At 42.4% G+C, this 18,509-nt stretch overlaps 1 protein-coding gene across 1 annotated transcript in view; it reads right to left on the bottom strand.

Annotated features, from left to right (window-relative positions):
* Positions 1-888: 888 nt before the first annotated feature.
* The window catches only part of LOC108933191 (alpha-1,3-mannosyl-glycoprotein 4-beta-N-acetylglucosaminyltransferase A-like), a 28,762-nt gene continuing 11,141 nt past the window's right edge, over positions 889-18,509 (bottom strand). Inside the window, exons 3-16 of the mRNA XM_018750075.2 lie at positions 17,068-17,235; positions 16,703-16,843; positions 13,186-13,319; positions 11,848-11,894; positions 11,403-11,516; positions 10,636-10,711; positions 8,383-8,497; positions 7,695-7,825; positions 7,371-7,478; positions 6,875-7,068; positions 4,390-4,468; positions 3,804-3,864; positions 3,211-3,323; positions 889-2,885 (exon numbers count right to left, since the gene is read on the bottom strand). Coding sequence (XP_018605591.1) covers positions 2,859-2,885; positions 3,211-3,323; positions 3,804-3,864; positions 4,390-4,468; positions 6,875-7,068; positions 7,371-7,478; positions 7,695-7,825; positions 8,383-8,497; positions 10,636-10,711; positions 11,403-11,516; positions 11,848-11,894; positions 13,186-13,319; positions 16,703-16,843; positions 17,068-17,235 — 1,508 coding nt within the window. The 3' untranslated portion in view covers positions 889-2,858. The remainder of the gene's footprint in view (positions 2,886-3,210; positions 3,324-3,803; positions 3,865-4,389; positions 4,469-6,874; positions 7,069-7,370; positions 7,479-7,694; positions 7,826-8,382; positions 8,498-10,635; positions 10,712-11,402; positions 11,517-11,847; positions 11,895-13,185; positions 13,320-16,702; positions 16,844-17,067; positions 17,236-18,509) is intronic.

Here is an 18,509-nt window from a genome sequence, read left to right as displayed (position 1 = left end):
TGCTCTTCCAAGTCCTGTCCCTCGACCACGATTGAATCCTCAGCTTTTCAGTTTGCCATTCAGCCGTCCCTGACCCCGCGAACCATCAGGGCTCCCTCTCCCCCCGAGACGTGTCTAGTTGATTCTGAATAAATGATCCTGCTCTTGGGTCCAGCCTCCTCTGTGTCCTCTGTTCATCATGACTGACATTTCTCTGTTATAGTTACATTTATCATTTTATGTTTCAGTGTATCCAGAAGTATTTCCTTAATGTTTATGCATAGAAAGGTACACAATATACTGACATTACATACCCACCCTACATCAAAATCAGACTTAAAGACAGAATGAGGAAAGAAACTTTGTTTAATTCAGCAGTTGCCTGTATTCTGCCAACAAACAGAATTATTGCAGGGCATTTTCATAAGGGGGGGGAGGAGGCAGAATCGCATTCCCTGCTTAGTCACTAAATGTTATCTAACCATAAACTAGATTTTTAGAAAAATACTTGGAATCAATCTGCACCATGTATATGTTTAAAAAGTGTAGTCAAAACATGTCTCACTGCCACTGCAAGGGGGGAGCAGGCAGAGTCAAATACCACCTCCAGCTGCAGCCTTGAGTAAGGTACTTGCCCTAAATTGCTTCAGTAAAAATTTCCCTCCTGCACTTATTTACTTCCAGTTAAATGCACAAATGTCTGTTTTACCACCTCAGATGTCCTCTGTAGTTGCATTTTAGCCACTAGATGCCGCTGTGAGAACACTGGCACAGGAATTGTAAAGTGCAAAGGTAAAAGTACTTGAAAGATAAAATGCAGAAAGTCTGCATTTTAACAGTTTATTCTAAAGAATTCAGATTCTCAAAATTTCAGGACATATTCACAAACCAGTGACTGATCAGCAAAGCTGTATTCAATTTTTATTCAGCGATATCCATGAAATAGACAGACGGATGAAGGCACATGACCCTTGAAGGCAGCCAGCTCCTCACCTACACAATTAACATTACTGATGTGCGGGGGGCCTACATGTCTTCCACCCACCAGACATTTCCTGTCTAAACCTGGAATGTGGAGGAGACAAACCAAAACCAAAAGACCCATTGCTCCAGGTAGCATAAATTTATTCTACACCCTCCTCCCCTATTCAAACCCAGTCCAGCACAGGCTGCTCTTATTACACACACTTGCCTAAATTAGCTAAGGTCTGTAAAACAAGACTCAAGAAGTATGTCAGTCTATGAAAACATTGGCAAAAATGAAGACAAAGACCAGATAACCTGGCCCATGCAATCCTTCTTAAAGAGGCTGATTTGTCAACATGAGCATCATTCTTCAAATAAAAAAAGAAAAAAAAGCAAGTTGCCAACTAACAAATAGGAAACAAAGACAACTTACTGCCCCAGAATACATTTATGATTGCAGTGCAGCAAAGTTTTGTGGGGAATGCAATGAATATTTAGGAACAGAAGGCATTTCAAAAATTTGAAAAAAGGTTGCCAAAGGATGAAAGAAGGTGGGGTAAAAAGATATTGCCCCTGAAAGATACTCAAACAGCCATAGTGATACAGTTAAATCACACCCAATTCTTTGAACAATTTCTACAAGCTCTCAGCTGTGATGCATTAGATATTAAAAACAAGGCCCTCATTTCCACCGTTAAACACGCAGAACATCGACTGTATACACAACTTGCTTATATGTGGAGAGTTGCTCCCCAACCGAGGGCTGCAGCCCATCCATCAGGTTAACAGCTCCTTCTTAGCTTACAGAGACTGATTCAAAACCTATTAGATCCCTAGTGAGAAGGGGCGTGGCATTTAAGGCACACGTGACACCGTATCACGGCACTAAACCGCATTGGACAAAGCCACAGACTTACACCCCCGAGGGGGATGGGGGACAGAGGGAATTCAAATGCACTTAAAGACCATTCAGTTTAAGACAAAACCAAATTAAATATATATGTTAAATACACAGACCTCTGTACAGACAGGAAAAATAGAAATTACTAATTATACAAATAATACAATTACTCCAAATAAATTAAGTCACCATTGTTTATCAAGGTAATACATCCATCCTAGAAAACTGAACCAAAGGCCTTATTATACTTTCTATGAAAGAATACCAATTATGGCAGTGCTTCATATATGTCAAAAAAGCAATTTTCAGGTCAAACGGTCTTCATCATACCCTTCAAAGCACATGGCTTCTGTCTGCAGACATTTACCCACTCAGCTCTACAGAACAAGACGCCAAAATAGAGGCACGCCTGAGCGCTTGCAGGAAAAACAGCCAATTGAGATCTGTATGATTTTCCTTTAGTATCCCCCCCACCCACTTAAAGCAAGACTTTCGCAACATTTTCTGAAAAATGAACAAGGATTAACACTCTGCTCCTTAAAATCTGGGCCAAACGTGGAGCCTCCGTAGACATGTCAGCATACCTGAAAAACCCTCAAATTATCTCCATTTTCTCAGCATAACCCTGTTTTACAACCAAATATGGAATCAATCCCATTTCTTCAATGCAGAGGGCCAGATCAAAGGACAGCAGCATCCACTTCAAACGGCATCTCTCACCGTTTCCAGAATACAATGCCCTCAACGCAAAACACGTCCACTCCATGTATTCTTCACACCAGCACATTCAGGGCAGCCCAAGATTTTTCATGAAGGTGAGTTGTTTCTAACAGTAGTGTTCACATTCGCACGAGGTAGAACGTAGGAGTGTCAGGGAAAGCGTTTTTCCAGGAGGTGACAACACAGGAGTGCCATGAACCCCCCACCCACCCCAATCCCCACCACTGGGCTCCATTGGCTTTGCAGTGGCAGCATGCGCCTCCTACTGGTCCATTGAGAAACTGCGAGTTAGTCATCCAGAGACTCTCTTGATGTGGATCTATGAGAGAAAGATTTCACTCAGTACCATGAATGGTTACAAATCTAACAATCACTGCAGGGAACACAATCTGTTGCTTCTGAAAGACAGTGGGAGAGAAACACAACAATATCCAACAATGGACACAGATGGCAAAGTTGTGAACTGAAAAGCAACAAACCGTTTAAGATGTGACTGGATGGTGACAGTGGAAGCATACAGTGAACAGTATGTCCTTGCAGGAGCCCAGATGGTCAGCATTTGGCTGGACATAAGTGCCCAGTACTGTGTGAAAGGTTACCAATCAACACAGAAGAGAAGGGGATGGAAATGAAAGAAGTCTAACCTCACTCAGGATAGCCCACACAGCAGAGTCCTGGAGGACAGTGAGTCGTAGGGCCACCACAGGGTTGAAGATGGGATCCACTGCGGCCTCGGCCACACCCTTCTCAAACTGCCCTGGGGAGAAAATGCAGTGCACTCACGTTTACAGTGCACACACTGTTTCACATGTTCCTTGTAAGCCTGACCATTTCATTTTTACTTATAGACACAGTACAGGAGCTTAGAGATTAATCCCAAGGCACATCCATGCATCCTCATATGGGCACAGAAGGAGCTGCTGTGCAACAGATGGTGAGGGCTGCTCTATATGACAGCCTTCCACCTCAACACTCATGACTCCAGCCAAGTTCCCCAGAGCTCAAGGCAACCAAATCATACAACTGCTCTTTAGTGCATCTCGACATGCAGGCTGCAGTATCCAAGCTCTCTGTTGGCTGATACCTTCACTCTGTATATTTTTCTAAGGAGACAGGAAACCGGTCTGGTTTTCTAATGTTGAGTTTGTACTGGTCTAATCCAGTACTCAAACCCGGATGTAGATGAGTGCGTACTATGAGTAACCAGCAGGGCAAGACAACGCTTTTGTTTGCTTACCGATTCTGTAGAAGTGATCCTCTGTCTTTTTATATTTATCTTTGGTCTTCAAATCAGTGTCCTGTCAAACAAGTGCTCAGTGTGAGGATGACACCATGAGAGACACAAACCTATTGTTGCAGAATTGAATGCACCTCAGAAATCCATTTACAAATATTAGCTTGCATAACAGCACACACTGGCCCAGTCAATGAGCACATTCATCGGTGGGAACATTGAATGAACATTATAGGACCTGACCCTGAAGTGATTATAATGGCAATGAGTCCAGTTAGAATAAATCATACTCAATCATACACTGCTCCAACAGTGTTACTGTGAAGAGCAGAGGTTGCAGTACAGTGGTCACTGGATATTCACAACTGGTTATGTGATGTGACAGTGTTTACCATTGCCAGTACTGATAGAGCTGCGAACACAGTTCTCTAGTCTATGCTTATTTATGGTTAAAACAATGGCAGTGACAGTGTAGTTTGTATGCTTCACAGGAATGTCACACTCCTGTGTATTCTGTTTTGACTCTGGCTAACAGTGAGCAGCAGAGGAGTGAGAAGCAATAGGAATGAAAGGTTGTTTTCCCCCTCACAGAGAAAGGCAGGATCTCCACGGTGGTGTTTTCAATCTTGTCCCCGGGGTGCTCCTGGTTTCCGCTACGGAACAGGTACCTGTCAATCAAGGACGGACCTTTTTAAATCCTCTCCACGTAGTTTTGCACAAGCATCTTCCTGCATTTCACTAGGGACCATGCAATTAACTTGAATGCAAGAAATTACTCCAAACATGACACAATACCTGAAAAGATACAGAACTTGGAAACAAAAACTTTTGCCACTTTTTAACTTATAGCGGAGGACCACGTTTGGGTTTTGCCTCCATTACCCTCTGTGATGGGGTGCTTTTCACCTTTTTGGCATGAAGAGGAATATAAGCAGGCAGCTTTCGAGAGCCAAGAGACTCTAAAACAAAAACACCAGAGGGAGGAATTAACAAATGGATAACAGGAAGGGCCATTCATCTTCCCCAGCCTAGTTAACTGTGCTCCCATGTCTGTCAGCAGAGGCATCCTGCCTCTGCAGCCCTTCAGCCCCTAGACAAACTGTGCTGTGCAACTGCTGCCTACCCTTGGCCCAGTTGCCATGGTAAAGCATACCCTGGCCCAGTATACCCTATAAGAGCAGAACATCAGCCTCACTCAGAGCTGCAGCACACCAGCAGTGACAACACTCTCTCTACAGTCATCGGCCCTCAGATCCACAAGCATGCTCAACATTCTCTATACACAGCTAGGTTTCCCCTCAGTTCCTCCTCCAGGTTTGCCATGTACACATCTGAGCTCTTCATCATGAAGTAAAGGTGGTACCGTGACCTTTAGCACACGTGAGCCCTAAACTCAGGCACACATCACATATTTACTTTCCCCTCTTCCTAACATGACAGGTAGCACAACTTCACTGACTACAGACACCACTACAAACACAAATGCAAAGTCATGTGTGTGCCAGCTGGCAGTTTGGATAAAGGGGAGCTGACAAGGATGGCAGTAAAAAGCAGGAGTTCACTCCATGGTTACAGTACAGCAGTTTGGGCCTGCTACAAAATTAATACATATAAATCAACTACATTAACACCCATAAGTCACCTTCCCTGAATTTTACAGGTATGTCACCATAGACTAATACACTGATGCACACACACAAATGCCTGCAAACTCATTTCCGGTGTCCTTGCAGCACTATGTCAGCAATACAAGGCTGTGAAGGTAATAGAATACGCAGCATGTGACTGACGGCTCTGATGTCATTTGCCATTATTAGCATGAAAAATTGCCTTCATACAATATAGCTGGAAACTAATTTTAGTTATGTAGTCTGTTGTGCCATCATTTGTTTACTTCAAACACTAACCAAATTCTGTTCAGCTCTCTTGAGTGGTAGAAAAGGAGAAACAAAACTAACCTCTGAAACACTACCAAGTGCAGTCTTTATTTTTAAAATTTCCTAATTTTGTGTTCCCCATACACTGGTGACACAAATTAACCATTCTGTATTGCTCTTCTGCCACTGTGCAGACTGCAGAGCTCTGCCCCAGAGACACAGCTAAACCGCACGCATGCACACACGCTCCTGCACTCCGGCTGTGAAAGAGGTCTTGTCATGTGGCAAACTGGGCCAGGGGAGTCAGGAGCACAGCTCACTTTCTTATTTTAGTGCCTCCCTCATTAGCATAGAGACACACAGGGATTAGTCCCCGACAGGAGTGGGTTATGTACCTCCTGGGTTTGAAAACTTTCAAATCATAAAAGAACTGTAGTTTTATTTGTGTTATGTGCTCTATCATTTATGCTGTAAAATCAGGAAGAGTTTACAATTTTACTGAAACTGTTTTGGTTCTGTTGAAGAATGAAAACAGCAGAACGTTTTTCTGGAAATTGAATTTGCAAACCCCTTTTTTAAAAAAAAAAAAAAAAAAAAAAAAAAAAAACAAAAAAAACATGTCCAGTGTTCTTTATTACTTTAGAAAAAAATTCAGTGTTTCACCCCATTAGAAGTAAACCGTACAAGCTAAAGGACAGCCCCTTTGGGAACATCTTACTTTTCCCTGTGTTTCAAAGTTTCTCACTGACATACAAAAGGGAGATACAAGGAAAAGCTCTGGAAGTTTCCCCACTGTTAGAGATAAAATAGTGGCAATGGAATGTACAGCTCCAAATGTTCCCCAGAGTCAACAGTTTCTGCAGAAAACCTGATAAACCAGTGTCCCTGAGGAACAACGAACAAGGTGTGAGCGAAAGGTTGCATCACTGGTTTTACGCACTGAACCACCCCCAGAAAACTCCTGGGTAGGAGGTTTAAGCCTCCAGCAGCAATAATCAGCCTCTGAGCTTGAGTTCCCCTCCCATACTCTGTTGCTTCCAGTCAAGATACAAACCTTGACATCTTGCTTTAGATCAACAAGCTGCTAAAACAGACCTATGAAATAAAACTTTGACAAGAAAGCAAAAACAGCCCAAGCATGCACACACATACGTATAGAAAGCAAACTGGTAAATAAACGATGATTGCGTTGCTCACCTCTCAATGCTGACAGGCCGGTCAAACTTGAAGAGGATGTAGTCACCAGCAGTGGGGGTGATGGCCCAGAAGAAGTCCTCACCCATGTAGGTTTTCTCCAGCGTGTGGCCCTGGTATACCTTCAGTGTGGTGGAGACTTCTGCAGGAGGGTTCACATGGATCTTGTGGAGCAATGGCTTCAGGAAGTCCTTGTCCTGGGAGAGGAGGAACACAACAGAGGTACTCAAAATGAGAGCACATTGTAGCTGTCACTCAAAACAAAATGGGGTCAGTCATTCTTCACAAACCAGCAGCATCAAGTGAGAGGCATGCCTTGAGAAGTGACAAAGTTTTATCTGTTGAGTGGAGAGCGTACTCTCAGGAACAGCTCTCATAATGCACTGCGGACAGAGAAGCTCTCAAGGTGAGTCGTGATGAGAGAGCTGGAACGAACAATGGAGCTCAGCAGTTGAAACGAGGAGGCATGGTGTGCATGTGTGCAGTGAGGTGGGATTACTGTGAGTTTCTGGATCTTTCCGGCCAAAGAGGAGTGCAGGCCAACATGCTGGAAGAGGGAGGGGCGGAACCGCACACGGAGACTGGATTTCTGTCTCTCACAGTGCTTCTGTAACAGACAAAGCAAGAGAGAAAAATGTATTTATGTGTTTACATAAAGCTGAGGCACCACAAAAAAATGACTTATTCCTATGAAGGGCTGAAATATGTTGAGTAAAAACATGTTTAAGTGTGGCACAGTCCCTGTGCGCACACACACACACACACACACACACACACACACACACACACACACACACACACACACACACACACACACACGTACCGCGTCCTTCTCGGGGTTGCACACTTTGACCCACAAGATGTGGTCTAGCAGCCAGTCAATGGGTTTCTCCTTGTAGAACATAAAGATAAACTCCACAATCAGGTTCAGGTCTGGCGCCTGGAACATCTTTCCTGGTAGAGGGAGGAGAACACGTGACATTCTGTAGAAATTAAATTAATTTGAAAGTCTCTACACAATGTTTTCTGCTACTGCTTATGCTGACACTATAATCTAGATACATCCATCCATTTTCTTGACTGCTTGTCCTTCTAGGGTCGTGGTGGCAACAGGGAGAGTCCACATACAGTCCCATGATAAGACCCTTTGTAAGTCTACTAAGCTGTTCCTCAGCAGATATCGCTTCAAGGTTTAGGGTTGCCTTGCAGTGCAATGAAAAAAGCAATCAAACCATCCAACGCCTAAACTAGTACACCCTGGAAGCAATTTTATTTCTTCTGGTGTGAAATATCTCCCATCGTGACTCAAAAGTGCAAGCCGAGGCAGATACTGCCAATTCCCGCCCCCCCCCCCACTCCTCCTTTTGGATAAGGAGATAAAAGCATTTCAGGCAGACACAGGCATATGCCAAAACTGAAGCCCCTCAGGGGGAATCTGCGGTGTGAATAATTCAACATCCGCTCGTTAGCGGCCTTGTTAACCTCACCACCAATCCCCACCCCTCCCTCACCTATGAATCCCAGCTGGGAGAACTCCAGGATCATCCAGTCCTCAGAAGCTAGCTGCAATGCAAAGTTCTTCATGGTGGCAAAGTAGTTTGGCTTGGCAACAATGTCATCTTCAAGCTGAGGGTCAGCAACAAAAAACACATGAGCACCAACCAGATATTCACTACTCCCACCTTCAGACAATGCTGCTTAGTTCCGTGTAGGGTATTAATGTATTTACACCAAGTTGCTTTAAACATTCAGTGCAGAACTATAAGCCTTGAAATCTCTGATGGTGATGACAACTAAGTTTGAGTCTTTGATTATGAATGGTCATCTACATGTGCTAAAGACTTCCCTGCTCTCCAAATCAAATTCAAAACCCTGGTTACTGTGTACAAATGCATCAACAGAACTGCTCCCAGCTATTTACAAGACTTAATCAACCGCTACAACCCCAGCCAGGCCCCTTCGCTCATCTACTTCTGCTCGCTTGGTGGGTCCCACGCACAAAAGGCAAAGCTCGGATCTGGGTCTGCTGTGGTGGAATGACCTTCCCCTGACACTCAGAACTGCGGAAACACTGTCTATTTTCAAGATGGGTCTGAAAACTCACCTTTTCCAGATCCACTTCGCCCAAGATCTCTCCATTTCATTTACGGTGTAACTGTTCACACATCGTAACTCCATAAGCATCCCCAGTTACAACCTTTATTCAGCCACTACTCTGGCATTGTACTTGCTCACTTGTGTATCTGATAATATTAAAAAAAAAATTGGTGGGAGGGTATTGGGATTTGACTATCCTGTGTCTTATGCACCTACTCGAACGATGAACCTCAGCGCAGTAAGTGGTGGGTAACAAACTAGGTTTGCTTGAGATTTTCATGTCTGCAGCTATGTCTCCTTCTCTTAATGTAATGCATAAATTGTACTTTTGCTGAGCTGTATGTCGCTTTGGACAAAAGCGTCTGCTAAATGAATAAATGTAAATGTAATGCTCTCAGGATCCAGCAATAAAACTTCAGGCTCATTAACAGTATCCACCTCAATCCTTTGCACCTTCATATGATGTTCCCGGGAACATCTCAGCTGTGCTTTAAATGTAAAGCCACTCTGATATACCTATTCCAGGAATATGATAAGATCCAACCTTGTACATACAACCATCCAAAAAACAAAATTTTTTCCAAACTATTTTCTTGTGAAAAAAAGTTTTTAAAAAAAGTTTGGGTTGCAATTTAACCAGACTGACTACTCTTACATATTTGGCAAAGAAATGTAGTTTAATGTTGTAGTCTACCCCAGACATTTCCTCTAAATGTGTGGATGACTGAAGTGTTAATTTCTCCCACTCAAAAAACAGACATTTGATTTGCATGACAACTAAGATTCTTGAATGTCTGGACACCCTACTGGAAGTTACTGAGAAGGGCTACATGACCATACCTGTCATATATTGTTTTGACCTTAAGCCCAAGCACCATGTACAGTATGTAAACATATTTGCAATACCTCAATGTACCATTTCCACCTGCATGTTGCTGTAACCCTGTGGTGTTCATAAAAGAAGAAAGAGTCTAATAATTTGAACCCCCCAAGGAAAACAATTAAAATTAAGGTGTCAAACAGAATTAAAGCAACAAATCTTTCAGGTTTTACTTTTGCACTTTCTTCCCTTAAGAGTAATGATGTGCACCGGTGTTTCTATGGAAATTGAGCTGGTTTTGTGTAGTGCCACCCAAGGGCTCCGGCTGAAAGCACAAGTGCTTCTAATGTCATTTCTGTTCAGGGGATTCAGCTACTCTTGGCCCCAGGGAGGAAAAAAAAAAACTATTCGTACAAAACAGAAAATATTGACTGCAGTTAAAGCTGCGGGGGTTGATGGTCAGTCAAAATACGTCAGCCACTAGCGTCCCCATGGCAACTTGTTTTTAACAAAAAGAAGTTTAACATCTTTTTGTGCAAACAAAATCAAAACAACTTTGTTTTAATATGCACTTCACTGTCTTAGAATCTTGTTGCCAAGGTAACCCACTGGCAGCAGAGGTTTGGAACACAATACTTTAAAGGTTTTTCTGATTTTGTGACAGAAAGTGTACGTAGAGCATATGTTCTTCTGAGCTAAGGAACATGAACCAATTGCATTTAAATATACATTAGAATTGATCACAAATGTAGAAATTAATGTCTAAATACAGTGAACTGGCACATTAGTCTGGCTTGCAAGGAGAAACATTGCAAAAGCTTTCAGTATATCATCCACCCTTACACACCTGGACATAGTAAACGCCTTTGTTCACAGCATACATCATCAAGAAAGAGTAGTCCAGGTTCTGTTTTGTTCGCCACCTATTTATAAGAAACGGAAAATGCGTTAGGGATGAAAATGCATTGATCACTGACTAAGTAAAAGTACAGGTCAGAAGTAACTAGCACAGACCATTCCTAAGCAGACCACAGACCATTCCTTCAGAAAAACACAAACCCTATATAACAGCATCACTAGGGATTCTGACTGGAAAAACAGAAGTATGCATGTTGAGTCAAAAATCCTAAAGATGATAAAAGTACAAGAGACACTCAAAGTTGAAATACACAAGTATTAAAGTAAACCAGAAAACTCAAATAAAAAGGTAACCAGCAACAGAACAGTCTTTAGGACAGTTTTATATATAAATAAATTGTTCAGAAGGAATTTCTGTAAGAGCACTGTCTCCTTAAAGTGAGTGTGTGAAAAACAGATGTGGAGGGGGACAGAATGAAATGATGAACAATTGACTGACCCCTTCACTGCTTCAGTGACTGCAGATGCCTGAGCACTGCTAAACCAAAGATCTGTGTTCCTCAAATATTCATTAATTCCAGAAGTGTGGGAAAAGAAGTCAGGTTTCTGAGCTACCAGCAAACCACTCTCCTAGGATTACAACCACAGTTCAAATTTTTACTCTTCCTAGTTAAGATACTTTTTTGGTGCTGCAGAAGACAATATGATCCTGTGTGATATCATAATGGCGTGAATAATAGAAAAAGAATGCCACACCGGACGCGTTCCTTGGAGTCACCGAAGGTCTCCTTCAGATTGCTGAGGTCAGGGTAATAGCTAGCCGGTGGTGAAATCACCTCCAGCAGCCCAGAGCTGAACTCTGCTGCAAACCTGCAACAGGGCAGAAACCAAACAAATGTGAACAGTGGAGAGACAAGTTTACCATGAATGACTAACAGAGCAGGTGACAACACACAATGTAAAGGCAAAATCTGACACTTAAATAAAAACCAAATTGCCCTATACACAGCACATCAGCAGTGTATGTACAAAATAGCAAATACTGCTGTTGATGCTACAGTCATTAATGCAAAAGTAATGTGACTGCTTTGGTTCTGAAAACCCCAGTAATTCTGGTGTGTACTACAGAGGAGGATGGTCTGAGGACACGTTGCCTGTTTGACAGCACAGGGTCCTAGGATGAATACTGAGGGACACTCACTCCTTCTCCAGACCGGCGACAACACTGTGCACATAGTCTGTGTCCGTCTGTGAAAAGAAGCACAGCACACGCTCACTCGGCATGTGATACGCTCACAGCCACACTTAGTTTCTTCCATTCAGCTCTTCCCTTTTATTCCAACTATCATGATTTATAGGCTTTTTACTGTAGCAATTTAAATGATATGCCAAGGGATGTTGAGAAGGTGCTAGGAAAGTTATTGTGTGCAAACAAGAATGCTAAAAGTGTGTCCTTCACGAACTGGTTTCACCCAGTTTGCAGGTGAAATGAACAAACTCCTCCTTAAACAGCAAATAAAATAACTAGGTTGTAAAGGAACATGTGTGACAAGCCAACGCAGAGGAGGTGGTGGGTGATTCTGGAAGTTTAGAGGTGGTGGGTTAGTGGGTAGGAGTGCACAACAATTTATACAGAACGGAATCCAATCTGAACAAAACAGACCCATTGTCATGACCAGTCCTATCCGTCCTCAACTGCAATGGCTTACAAGCCCAACATCGCACAGAATGCAGTAACTGCTAATTAGCAATGAAACACTAACACGATGTTGGGGTGATCTCTAAACTCCTTCCTTAATCTTCCACTGTAAATCATAATGTATACACCAGAAATTACGCACAATTCCTGCAGGCATTACAATTTCACTCTATCAATGACGTGTCCTATCTCTAGGCTCAGCAATACTTAGCAATCTTGTCAAACAAAACAAGGAGAGATCACATTAAACACAGCATCCACTATACACACATTTTACTGTCAGTATTTACATTTGTCAAGATATTGATAAATTCAGTCCTTTTTTGCTGTTAATCATGCCATTACTGCTATACTGAAAAATATATTGTATTTCCCACTGGGGGGCACGGTGGTGCAGCAGGTTTGGCATGTGCCTGCTCTCTGGTGGGTCTGGGGTTTGAGACACGCTTGGGGTGCCCTGCAATGGACTGGTGTCCCGTCCTGGGTGTGTCCCCTCCCCCTCTAGCCTTCCGCCCTGTGTTGCCAGGTTAGGCGCCAATTTGCCGCAACCCCGCTTGGGACAAGCGGCATCAGATACTATGTGCGCACGCGCGCGTATGTGTATTTCCCCACCAAATGAAGTCTTTAATGCACTTTTTGAAAGAGACAAGGGTTAAGAGACAGAGGGGCTCCTGTCAATAAATTTGTGTTCTAGTCCCTATAGTCCTCAATGGTCAGCCAAAATATATCTCTCACACACACACACATACACACACACACAATGTCCGTGTCTCCTTCAGGTAGCTCAGATCCAGACACCTTTCCCCAGAAACTCCAGATGAAACCAGAGGTAAACCTTACCTCTCCCACAAAGACGACAAATACACAATCCAGTCGCTCCTCAGGAGAAAGCTTGTCCACCAGTGAGTGCAGTGTCTCTGCCAGATAAGACTTCACCTTCCTCCGCACCGTGGGGATCCCCATGACCATGGACACTGCAGGTGATAAGACACGTAACAGTGGGCTCCACATCATACATCTGTGCTGTAGCATAAATTTGTTCTGATGAGGAACATAGCCTGTGGAAGGGCCCTAGTGTTTCAAGAGACCACCTAAATTCAATATAAAACAGCAAGTTTAAAAAAAAAAAAAAAAAAATCCATGCATCATAAAATCTGCAAACACAGAAAGGAATGGAAATTTAGCACAATGCTGCCAACAGCAACACAAGCCAATAACTATAGCAAGTCACTAAGGCCCTCATCTTTCATGGCAGTTCTACTACTAAGCGTGCTCCACTGGGAGCCTGTTCAGCACAGCAGTCAGTGTGCGTGACAACCCCAGACACAGTAGCAGGAGGATGAACATGTGAAGTCGCTGTGTTTCAGAACCACCCAAATGCCAAGTGAAAAAGCAACCTGTGTGCACTTTTATCAGAGCTGTTTCTTCAGCAAAGAAATGTCAGGTGATGGCAACAGCTTTGCCCAATGCGGCAAGGCAATGAGATGTGTGTTTACACAAGTCTTTCCCTTAACAAAAATCACATATGTCCCAAAAAACCAGAAATCACAACCGGCCAACATTCGCCAACTCTGTGGCATCCACAATGCCAAAGATATAGAAAAACAATAGGTTTAACTTGTGGCCATCTTAAATAATTATGAGACTAACTGAAGCGTTACATGAAACAGATTCAATCTGAATACTTTGTCTTCTAGAGCAGGTCTCAAAAAGGATGTCTAATTTACTAACCCATAACATTTGCCAATAAACCTGCATTCCTTCATCACAACTGGTCCATTGCTATGTTACAGAATTTATCTGATGATTTGGAAAATACTGCACAAAATTTTGGAAAAAGTTTCCCCATTTTTCAGTACCCACGATAAATCTAATGTAGCATGCCCCTGTAGAATGATCATCTTCAGGAGCAAATGTGAACAATGCAAGAGAGAAGTTCAGTTTAAAAAGGAGCAAGCCCATACCTTACAAAACTTTGATCCGAGTTTGTAGGAGAGGGAAAGCAAACACTTGATAAAATAAAGAATGTACAGGGACAACAACAAAGTAGAAGAGGGGTCATAATTCTCTTGTGGAGCTTTCATTCTATACTCTTATCAGTTTTTAAAAACACTGAATATCTGCACTACAAAAAGGGGTACATTAAGCAATGGTTATGAAGGACTGACTCAGCAACCTGTGAGGATGTCCTGACAGAATCCACCTGTTAATGAAAAGACACCAACTGTACAAGAGGGGTTCAGAGCTTGAAGTCAAAGTATCAAGACAGCTCAAACTGACTTTTCACTTTCTTTCAATAACTCTAATTTAAAAAAAAAAAAAAAAAAAAAATACAGCTTAAATGTACAAAGTATTCATGCCTGACATCTTATCCAGCTACTCCAGACTGAGTGAGAGTGTGCACACTTAAAACCTCCAGAACACCTATCAAAGGTGAGTTAGGGAAGTCTGAAATACCCATCTTTCTCAGTGGTTTACCTGTTTCCTTGAGTATCACTATTTATGGGATTTGGTTTCACCATTACACATCATCCAGACAGTACCTTTACAGTACATAATTACATGCTAGGTGACTATTTTAAGCCTAAAACAGATATACAGAAGGACAGGTAGCCAACCATACCATTATATGTTGTGCATACATGCACAACTGCTAAGATACTTCTTTAGTGTTTCCTGCAGCTATTTATTAGATATTAAATGTCTAAGTTTCCATTTTGAAGAGTATTTCATCATACCATCACACAAATTTACAGTTAAGAGTCTCATTTGTTCCTGAAATGTAATTTGATTCTTAATGCGCGTTACACATCCACTGCTACAGATGTTTCCATATGAGGCACTTCAAACAAATTCTAGACATGAACTGATTTATAGACTACGATATGTTTTACATTTACAGGTTCTGCCTAAATCACCACATTCAGTATTAAGCTCAGAAAAAAGTAATTTTGTTTCTGGGTGATATGTCAACCCTTAATATGAACAATTAATAAAAAGCAAAATGTACAAAATACTAAACAGGAATATTTTAGAACTTGAAGAAATTCGGTGCTCAAGTTTTTCCAGTGTTCAGTTGCTCTGCCTTTTGCTGTTTTTAAGGTGGAACAAAAAGGAACAATTCTGCTGGAGGAAATATTAACTGATGAAAGAAAATGTCCCAATTTCAACATCTAAAAATAAACCCTCTGCGAACGCACAGCAAAGAAACAATGGCTCTCAACTTCATCCAAGTGGGACGAAGGACTGAAGGCAAGTCATTGACCAGGAAATGTTCCTAGCCTACATCCAAGGGACCATTACCTGAAACAGGCTGCATTGTTACCCTGCATGCTGCATCGAGTACCAGCTGTGCATGCAACACTAAGTTGTGTTCCCTGCTTGCACCTATCTGGGCTGCACATCTAAGAACCAGGACAAAACCAGCCCACGCCCTTTATATAATGTGTCAAACGAAAGCACTGGGGAGGATGTGATTCATCAGAACGCAGGCCACAAATAGTGCTGTGTGTGTGTGTCAGCTGGCTGGCTCATCAGAAAAGGCAAAGAGAGAGACTGCTGGTTCCTCTACATTTATTGAGCAACCCCCTCATCTTCCCCACCAGACTTGAATACTGAGGAATCACCACTCAACTACAAAAAAAAAAAAATACACCCACTGTAAATGAAGACAACTGATAGAATTATTTAAATAAAAAGTATAAAACAAAAAAGTAAGGCTAGCCTCACACCCAGGAAAAGAACAAGAGGAAACTCGTCACTGATGGTAAAAGCGTGAATTTCGAATGAAACAAACGATCCAGATCTCTACAAAACACACATTCAGACTAGACAGAAAGGTGGGCAACAATAGTCTTAATTCTGAGACTATTGCCCTGAAACACTCATGAAGCTTCTGTGAACTGTATCTTCACCCTCAGAGTGAGATATGAGTAACAACACATCACCTACGAGCACAAATCTTTACACTGTTTTGGCTGAAAGTGTAATGACACCAGTGCTGGTGAGAAGTTAAAATGTTTGGGGAAGTTTGCAACTGATGAGTAAGAAAAGCTTGACTCATTCCTACACCTCAAATCAAACTTTCTGGGATACCCCAATTGAACACAAAAAGAGACACTAGCGTTCCATCATGTTATGTAATGGAGGTGTTCTCTTATAACAGGTTTGAAGATTTCTCAGAAATTTTCTCATATGTTTTACAAGGTTTCAGTACTGCCTCCTATCAGACTTTATGGGTAGCTCTGGAAAGTACGGGGGACGTCTGTCCTTGACTCGCATGGAATTCTGGAAAAAAATATTCAGGTTCAAGATTCTTTTGCTCTGTAGTTGTGGGATCACCCACGGGGATTCTTACCTCCCGTCCTGCCCAGGCCAACTTGTACAGCTGGCTGGAGGCTCTCCTCATTGTTCAGCAGGTGAGGCAGGTGGTAGTATATGTTTGGCACCTGAAGAGGTTTCCGGTGGGCCAGTTCCTTCAGTAACTTCTGGGTCTCATCTGAGAAGGAAACTAAATTCTTACAATTTTCACGCAAATGGATATGATAACATCAACACCAAACATGACAGAACCACCAACATCACTAATGCTAAATTTTATCAATTCTCCTACATCAAAACAATATTTAACAGAGAACCATGACAAAAATCTTTAGAACAGAAAACAAAAAAAGCCCAATCAACTACATAAACTGTGTGCGTTGGTCACTTAAGGAGATTCACCTGAGAAGTTGGAGAGGGCATCCCGGCTGCCGTTTGTCTCAGCAACTGCGCGCCGGAATTGCTCCAGAATAGCATTGAGCTCGGAGGACCGCTGCAAGGTCCTGTGTTCTGCCACACGGAGGCGCTCCTTCAACGCATGGAATTCCCGCTGGTAGGCAATCAGCTTTTCTACAGAGGAGCAAAGGCAAGAATTCTGTTGGACAGAATAGCAATATCTTGATGAAAATTCTCATCCAAGCCACAGCGATATCCCACCTGGACTAATCCAAGTCTCCTGTCTGGTCTTAGAGTCTCTGCATCTGAGCGAGAACGGTGCTGCACAAGTTGTACTGGACCTGCCAAAACATTCTTATGTATATCTCCTCACCTCTCCATGGGCTTCCTGTAGCTGCCCATATCAAGTTCAGGACACTAGTTATGACCTACAAGACCTGATTGGTCGCTATGCTACATCCAGACCGCTACGCAACGCCACCTCTGGTCATTTGATGGTCCCACACACAAGAAGTCCAAAATCAAAAAGAATGAAGGTTTTTGGTTCTGGCTCCAGATCCCATCTGGTGGAATGACTTTCCCCTCTCACTTAGAACCTTGAAGGTCTGAAAACATCTGTTTCAGACTCATTCTCCTGTATGCTCCCAAAAAACCAACACTATATGCAGCAACTTGTGTAATATATTCTAGTTTACGGAGTGCTATGACAAATTGTATTTCAAGAATTTCATTTACATCTAGATTACTGTCTGTTGGTTTAAAGCATTTCTATATTACCTTACATTTATGTTTATTTAGCAGACGCCTTTTATCCAAAGCAACTTCCAATTAACTATGTAGTGTTATTAGCCCACACATCTTATTCACCAAGGTGACTTACACTGCTAGATACACTATTTACAAAGGGTCACACATCAGTGAAACACTGTCACTCACACACTATGGGCGAACCTGAACAGCATGTCTTTGGACTGTGGGAGGAAACCGGAGCACCCGGAGAAAACCCACACAGACACAGGGAGAACACGTAAACTCCACACAGACTGAGCAGGGATCAAACCAACATCCTCTCGCACCACCCAGGCGCTGTGAGACAGCAGTACTACTTGCTGCACCACCGTGCTGCCCTTTTTTGTAAAATGTGCATCGCTTTGGAGAAAAACACCTGCTGAATGAATAAATGTACATACTTCTTGAATTGGGGAATTTACCAGCATCTGATCTCCAAGGTGTTTGTTTTCTTCAGCCTGTTACCATTGGCTTATGGTAATTCTGGCAAATGTCCAAGTTAAGGCCGTTCCATACTGTCTGGTGTTTGCTGAACAGGTAAGTCCTTTTATGTATTCATGAAATAGGAAGAATAAAAGGTTTTCTGAACCTCTTTGCCACATCACAACTTCAGTGATATGACAGTCACTGTGAATTCCCTTGTACTTCCTATAAAAAAG

The sequence above is a fragment of the Scleropages formosus genome, chromosome 1 (assembly GCF_900964775.1).
Source record: "Scleropages formosus chromosome 1, fSclFor1.1, whole genome shotgun sequence".
Taxonomy (NCBI): domain Eukaryota; kingdom Metazoa; phylum Chordata; class Actinopteri; order Osteoglossiformes; family Osteoglossidae; genus Scleropages; species Scleropages formosus.
The sequence above is the reverse complement of the archived record's forward strand: the minus strand, read 5'-3'. Positions and strand labels throughout refer to the sequence as shown.